The sequence below is a fragment of the Pelodiscus sinensis genome, chromosome 16 (assembly GCF_049634645.1).
Source record: "Pelodiscus sinensis isolate JC-2024 chromosome 16, ASM4963464v1, whole genome shotgun sequence".
In the NCBI taxonomy this organism is placed as follows: domain Eukaryota; kingdom Metazoa; phylum Chordata; order Testudines; family Trionychidae; genus Pelodiscus; species Pelodiscus sinensis.
Genome location: NC_134726.1, coordinates 34,262,251 through 34,269,359, shown reverse-complemented (window position 1 = coordinate 34,269,359; position 7,109 = coordinate 34,262,251). Strand labels below are relative to the sequence as shown.

The 7,109-nt window shown below is 51.0% G+C and overlaps 1 protein-coding gene across 1 annotated transcript in view; it reads left to right on the top strand.

Annotated features, from left to right (window-relative positions):
- Positions 1-1,047: 1,047 nt before the first annotated feature.
- SHMT1 (serine hydroxymethyltransferase 1) overlaps positions 1,048-7,109 on the top strand; it is a 17,351-nt gene continuing 11,289 nt past the window's right edge. The window contains exons 1-4 of the mRNA XM_006126585.4: positions 1,048-1,206; positions 3,815-3,956; positions 6,285-6,430; positions 6,808-6,923. Of these exons, the coding sequence (XP_006126647.2) occupies positions 3,855-3,956; positions 6,285-6,430; positions 6,808-6,923 (364 nt within the window). The 5' untranslated portion in view covers positions 1,048-1,206; positions 3,815-3,854. The remainder of the gene's footprint in view (positions 1,207-3,814; positions 3,957-6,284; positions 6,431-6,807; positions 6,924-7,109) is intronic.

Genomic DNA, 7,109 nt, shown 5'->3' with positions numbered 1-7,109 from the left:
TGATCAGTTTCAGCAGCGGCTGAATCTGGACGCCAGTTCCGACTTACATACAGATTCAACTTAAGAACAAACCTACAGTCCCTATCTTGTACGTAACCCGGGGACTGCCTGTATTTTGGGATATTTGGGTATCCCGAAATAGCCTTGCAGTGTAGATGTGTCCTTAGCATCAGTGTCTATTCATGACCAGGGGTAAGACTACCCAATAGTGCTGAGCTCCCTGTCTCTCAGCATCAGGGGCAGTTTTTCCTCCTGACTTTTTAATGATTATTGAAAACAGGAGGGAGCCTGCTCTTACTGCTTTCAGTAGTGTCTCTGATCTCACCTCTCCTCTCCTCTGCCAGGCGAGATGATATGCATGAGATGATATGCATGACACACAGGCAGCGGCAGAAGCCGCTTTTCTAGGATTCATTAATTAAAAATCACATCCTTAATGTTGCATGACGGCTGCCCTCTTGGCTTACACACTGGGGACTGAACTAGCTGTAAAGCAGGTGTAACTGCAGCTTGAACTAAAGAACAACGATTGTATGTGGGAGTGCCAATACTAGCCCATTAGAGCCCTAAGCAGGAATACCCATCCCCTCACATGCTAATAATAAATAGGGGGAACCCCTTGAGCTGCGTGGGGACTAAGCAATTGCTTAGCCCGTTTTTGCTAGAGCCACGACTCCTTGCATCTGTGTATTGGCACAGATGGGGGGGGGCACTGTAAAACACACTCCCCAGTGGCTCCCAGTTGCATTAAGGCAGGTGCCTACTGGAGGGTGGGGCCGAGGAGAGATGCACGGTGAGGACCCGGCTGGTAAAGGGCTCTGGACTCTAGCCAGGCTCCCAGAGGGACAGGGCTCCCCATTCTCCAGCCCGCTCCCAGGGGCGGATTTACCCCCCGCTGTCTGCTGGGGTCGCTCTCCGCATGCTGAGAGCTGACGGGGCCCCGCGGCGGGTTCATTCTCCGCCCGCTGGGCACCGGGCCCATCGCCACCCAACACGTGGCCCGGGCCAGGGGCACCTGGCAACCACGCACGTGCTGCTCTGGGGAAAGCTGGGCCCGTGCGAGGGGAGGAGGCGGCCGGGCCGGATGGAGCGATTGGCTGGGAGCGCGGGGAGGGAGGGTCTGAACGCTCCAGCGCGGGGCCTTGGGGCGGCTCCAGCCGCCAGTGTGTTCGGAGCTGCCGCCGTCTCTGGCGCGTGGGGAGCCTGGTGAGTGCAGGGCGCGCGGGGACCCTCGGTCCCCTCCAGAGCTGGGGCTGCGGGGCTAGGCTGGCGTCCTAGGGAATCCCTGGGCCAGCTGCAGGGGGACCCGGGTAAATCTGTGCTGGGGGCAGCGTCCGCCAGCATTGGCGCCAGGTGCACGTGGGGCTCGGGTCGCTGGCTCTCTCTCCCCTTTACCTGAACCGCATGGGCTTTATTTGGGCTGGGCTGGGCTTTAGCAGCAGCTGCCTCTGCTTTTTCCATTGGCCGCCTGGGGGGAAGCAACAGGAAGTTGGCGCCAGGGTCTTCTATTTCGGGACTCCCCAGGATCAGAGAGTGCCTGTCCGGCTCTCTTATGCCCCCAGCAGCACCTCGCTGGCTGGCGTGGCAGAACTGCACTTGGAAGTATTGTCACAGAGGCAGGGGCAAAATCACTGTTGAGAGGGGAAGTGATTCCCTCCCTCTTCTGCAGCAGGACACAAAGATTAGGGGTTGTTTTAAAGAACGGGGCTTGGAAAGGGAGTTTCAAGTGCAGGCTAAATGTTCTCTTCAGTCACAACAGCTGAAGGTAGCTCAGGTTTTGGCAGTGGGAGGGAAAGGTTTCTGCACGCTCCTGTTCAAAGCAGGCTTTTCTCCGAGGCCTATTGCAGATGCGTAGGAACATCGTAATTGTTTTACTGGTTGTGCTGTTTCCACCTAACATGTAGAAGGCAGATCATAGCTAAAGGGCACAAGGTGAATGACACAGTGCTATTAAAGTATAAGGTGTCTACCATATGTGAGATTCACCAGTTCTTGGCAGGTGGGTCTGAGATGATCCTTTGATCAGGGACTGTATCTTTCATTTCTTGTACAGCGCTGAATAAAGTGAAAGTATTTAAGGGACAGCACGGTCCAGTGGTTGGGGCTTTGGCCTGGAAGTGAGGGACACGATTCCATACACTGGGTTCCATTTCTGTCGCTTGCTCTTTGTGACTTGTGGCAGTTTGCCTTGCTTTCCCCATTGATGATTTGGTGAGAACAGTATGTGTCCACCCCATCTTGTGTAAAGCGCTTTGGGATATACAGTGAAGAATGCTATAGAAGAGCTTATTACTTATTAACGAATGAAGATGCTCTGGTCTGGCAGGAGCTGGGATATCAGCCTGGCTGGTTGCCATGGCAAATCCTACTTTTCCAACCTAAGCAACATTTGATTCTCTCTGACTCCATTTTTGCAATTCCACTTTTCTGAGGTGCAGAATTTACAGTGCTACCAAGAGACAGCAAATCCATGGGGGATGAAAATAAATGTAGAATTGCAAGGTCTAACCAGCTGCCTTTTGCCAAGCCAGGCAAACAAACAGCTAAAGTCCCTTTGGAAATCTGCTTGGCACTGGTAAATAAAATGTGATTGCCTAATTAGCTGTACATGGCCGTTCGCTAGCCTTGAGGAGTTAATGTTTAAAAGCGCTTTTTGTTTCTGACTAGGATAGAGGCTGTTCTGTCCCTTAATGACTCTGAAAGTTTATGCTTCTTAGCTTTTGATCTCCACAGAAGGCACATGGATGGACTTTGATCAGTGGATGCGTAGCTTTTTGGATAGTATTGGTCAGACCTGATTGTCACACTTCCTGTAAATATGAAGCTTGGCATGGATCTAGTGTACCGTAGCATACTCTGGGACTTCAACCTGCTCTGCAACCTTTATTTGATTTGAACAGTGCCTTGCTTATATGAGAGAGTATGTGGTCTTAACTAGGACCACTCCTGGGTGCAAGATGCTACTTGTAAATAAGGGCACTGAAGACATTTATCAGACATTGATCTGAATTTAATATCTCTTGTATGTTTCAAGCACCGTCCCTTTAGGTAGAGCAGTAATTTAAAAAAAAAATCATGATTCTGTCCAAATATGAGTTTACCAACTAACATTTCTAGAACTATGAGTTTGGAGGAAAAATAATGTTTTTCCCTCTTTGCTGTGACTTTGTCCACACACAGAGTGCTGGTAAATGCAGTTTCGCTATTTCCGCTGCATAATCAGATTGACGGGTTCCCCTCTTGCATGGGTGGATCTGTCACACAGCAATAAGGAAAGAAAAACAGCTAAAATAACAAAGTGATTGTAGAACCACAATAATTGGCAGGGGCAGGTATAGTCCTGAAATGACACACTTTAGAAAAAACCGGACTAGATTTTAAATGGCATTTAAGAATTGTAGGGTTTTCATTATAAAGTTAATGCAGAGTGTAATATCTGCATCTGATGAAGTGGGTTTTTGTCCTTGAAAGCTTATGCCCAAATAAATCTATTAGTCTTTGCGGTGCCACTGGACTCCTTATTGGTTTTGCAGCTACAGACTATCAAGGTTACTTTTCTGATACATTACAAGGTTGGGTCAAACCCCATTGAAATCAGTTCTTTCCATGGATATGGAACAGGCCCTGGGGCTTATATATTATACAGTCAGCACTTGACTCACTGCAGGCTGCTAAGTGGAATGTCGGATCACAGCCTGGGAAGGAATCTATTTCAAAACAAAACAGGAATGCTACAGAGGTTTGCCTCCGCTGGCTGGCTGTTTTTAACTCTGCTGTTGTGCTCTACAAAGTGTCCCGTGCCGTTTGTTTTCAGACCACGTTATACCAACCAAGCAACCCACCCCGCCCACAGCATGGCTCACTTACCCAGTATCAATGGAGAGCTTCCCAGCGCTGAACTGTGGACGTCCCATAACAAGATGGTCTTGGAGCCGCTTGATACCAGCGACCCAGAGGTGAGGGCTTTCCCCCATGTTTGTGGTGGGGAGAGGGTTGTGTGTGTTTTGGCAGAGGATCAACCCAAGAAATTGCAGCACAAGCTCTTCATTCACCCTTTCAGCCCCATCCAACCACAAAAATGGAGATTGCCTATCTCCTAGAGCTGGAAGGGACCTTGAAAGTTCATTGAGTCTAGTCCCCTGTCCTCACAGCAGGACCAAGTACCATCCCTGACAAATTTCTGTCCCAACTGGCCTCCACAAGGATTGAACTCACAACCCTGGGTTTAGCAGGCCAATGCACAAACCACTGAGCTATCCATTGCCTCAGGGATGTTGGGGTCACTCAGTCCTGGATTGTCGCTCGCCTCCTTTCTCATTCCCTCTGCCACATGCTGCAATCCCAAGGGGGTGGCAAGGGAGAACACTTGGCAGCTCTCCGCACCAGAGACTGGCAGCATCACCTTTATGGTGTTCCCAGCCCCCGCTGCCATGAAAGTGAATTTACCTCCAAACCGTACACTCCCACGTGGTGGTCTATAGCTGTGCCAGAAAATAGGTCTACTAAGTGTCTCATCCCAGATTTCTCAGGCCCGAGGTCTCTTTCCTGTGTGGGATCTGATATTACAGTATCTACATGGAAATGAGCCAAATCGTGTCCCTGGCATCTTACATGGGGGTTGGAGGGTTGGCAAACTGCAGCTCTCTGGCTGCCCCTGTGTGAGAAGTCATTTAAAAAACAAAGAATTTACTTTATTCGCTTCTTTTCATGCTGAAACGGTGGTCACCAATCCATTGATCACCATCGACTGGTTGATCCTGGAGCCTCTGCAGTCTGCGGGCTACTAAAAGTCCAATGGCGCAGCAGGGCTCAGGCAGGCTGCCTGCTTGCGGTGGCCCTGTGCTGCTCCCAGAAGCAGCCCACACATCTCTGCCCCTCTCTGGCAGGAGGGGTGGCAGTGGCTTATGTGCTGCCCTGTCCCCAGCACTGTCCTCACAGCTTCCATTGGCTGGTTCCCGGACACTGGGAGCCGTGGGGCAGCGCCTTTGAGCACTGGCAGTGCACCGAAACCCACTGCCCCACTCCACCAAAGGGGCATTCGGAGACATGACAGCAGCAGCCAGCCACTTCCAAGAATGGCTATGCTGCTGTCTGGAAGCTGTCTGTGGTAACTGCCTCCCAACCAGAGCCTGCACCTCCTCCTGCACCCAAAGTCCCTCCTACAGTCCATACCCCTCACCCCTTCCTGCACTCCAATTCCCTGCACCAAACTCCCTCCCAGAGACCAGTTTATTCCATCACCTATTTTGTGTATACAGGTCAGAATTGGTTTGTCAGCTGCTGTGTAGCTGCTGTCTTTTTACTAGTACACATACACTGTTGTGTGTGTGTGTGTGTTGCAGTTCTCATCGTATTTTGGTTAAAAAAAAAATGGCTCCTCTTCTTTGAAAGGTTGCCGACCCCTGATCTAGCAGAGGATTACATGGCAGTGAAGCAAATGAGAATAGGTGCTCTATAGACATTACAAATTTAGATCTGTTACGATGTTTGGTTTCTTTCTTCCAGCCAGTTTCCACTGCGGTGGTACCTTGCAAATGTTCCTCCAATGGTTCGCTTTTGGGAAATGTCTTCTACCACGCGGACTAATTGGTCCTTAGGCCTAGCTTATTACCCCTAGCACTGCCCTAGACGGCTCTGCCCCATCCTGAGTATTTACAGCTTTCCAGTATTTGTGGATTTTTGTCCCCCCTATGTCTATTCCTTTTGGCCTGGTCTACGCTACAGCAGAAGGTCGAATTAAGATATGCAACTCCAGCTACGTTAATTACGTAGCTGGAGTCGACGTATCTTAAATTGAGTTTCCACGCTGTCCACACAACCGGAGGCTACCGGGAGCGAGCACTCCCATGAGTTTCCTTTACTCTTCGTACAAGGCAGGAGTTGATGGGGGCGCCCACTGAATTCAATTTAGCGTGTCTTCACTAACCCAGCTAAATCAAACCTTGGAAGATCGACCGCGGCAACATTGATCTTCTGCATAGCGTAGGCATGGCCTTGGTGAAGCTCTGTTTAGCTGCCGTGTTTTAGTGCCTCCTGCCTCAGCTCTCTCCTTGCTCTTCTCTGAACGCCCCCCAATTTGTCAGTATCCGTCTGGTAGAACAACACCAGAACTGAGTGTTTCAGGTACAGAACCAGAAGAGAAGGGTTCTTGCCTCCTTTGTTCAGGTCGGGATGTCTCTGTATCTTTCCATTCTACTGGCTGTCGCTATTTGCCTTAGAGAGAGTACCTGCCAGCATCCAGTGCTCTGTACGGAGCTGATAAGGATGGGGCTTCTCCCTCCCAGGTGTATGACCTCATCAAGAAAGAGAAGCGGCGTCAGAGGGTTGGGTTGGAGCTGATTGCGTCTGAGAATTTTGCCAGCCGAGCGGTTCTGGAGGCTCTAGGCTCCTGCATGAACAATAAATACTCGGAGGGGTACCCGGGACAGAGGTATGGAACGGGGGGTTCACGTCCAAAGGGAGCCCAAGCCCCCCTTTGCTCAGATCATTGTCTGGGAGGGAGCGATTGCTGCTCTGTTATGACTGTCACTGGTTGTAAATTGGTCCTTTCCCAAAGCAGTAGCAGACGCCCCACACTTCACTCCTTTTGCTCCTTGCGACATGAGTCCCACACGGGCCATTGCCCTGTAGCTTCCCCACGTTACTGCTAGGGCCGTCGCTTCCGAGCTTGTGGAGTAACAGGTCAGATCCTGCCCGGGGGGAGGGGGAAAGAGGTGTCCTGTTAGCTCGTACTCTGCCACCGGCATTGGGGATGGAACCATGAGACACCACAGACATGGTGAAACACCTGCTCTTCTCGTCGGTCAGATACTACGGTGGGACGGAGTTTGTGGACGAGCTGGAGCTCCTCTGCCAGAAGAGAGCACTGGAAGTTTACGGGCTGGACCCACAGACATGGGGGGTCAATGTCCAGCCATACTCAGGTAACAGGACCTAGCTTCTCCCCTGAGACAGGGGAACGGGAATGGCCTTGGCAATTGCTGAGCCACTGGGACCCCTGCCTTCCGCAACTCAGCCTCCTCTTCATGGACTGGGTACAAGCAGGGAGGTGGGTGCCCCACAGAGGGGGTTGCTTTAAAACCCCTTCCCAAGGCCACATACCCAATCTC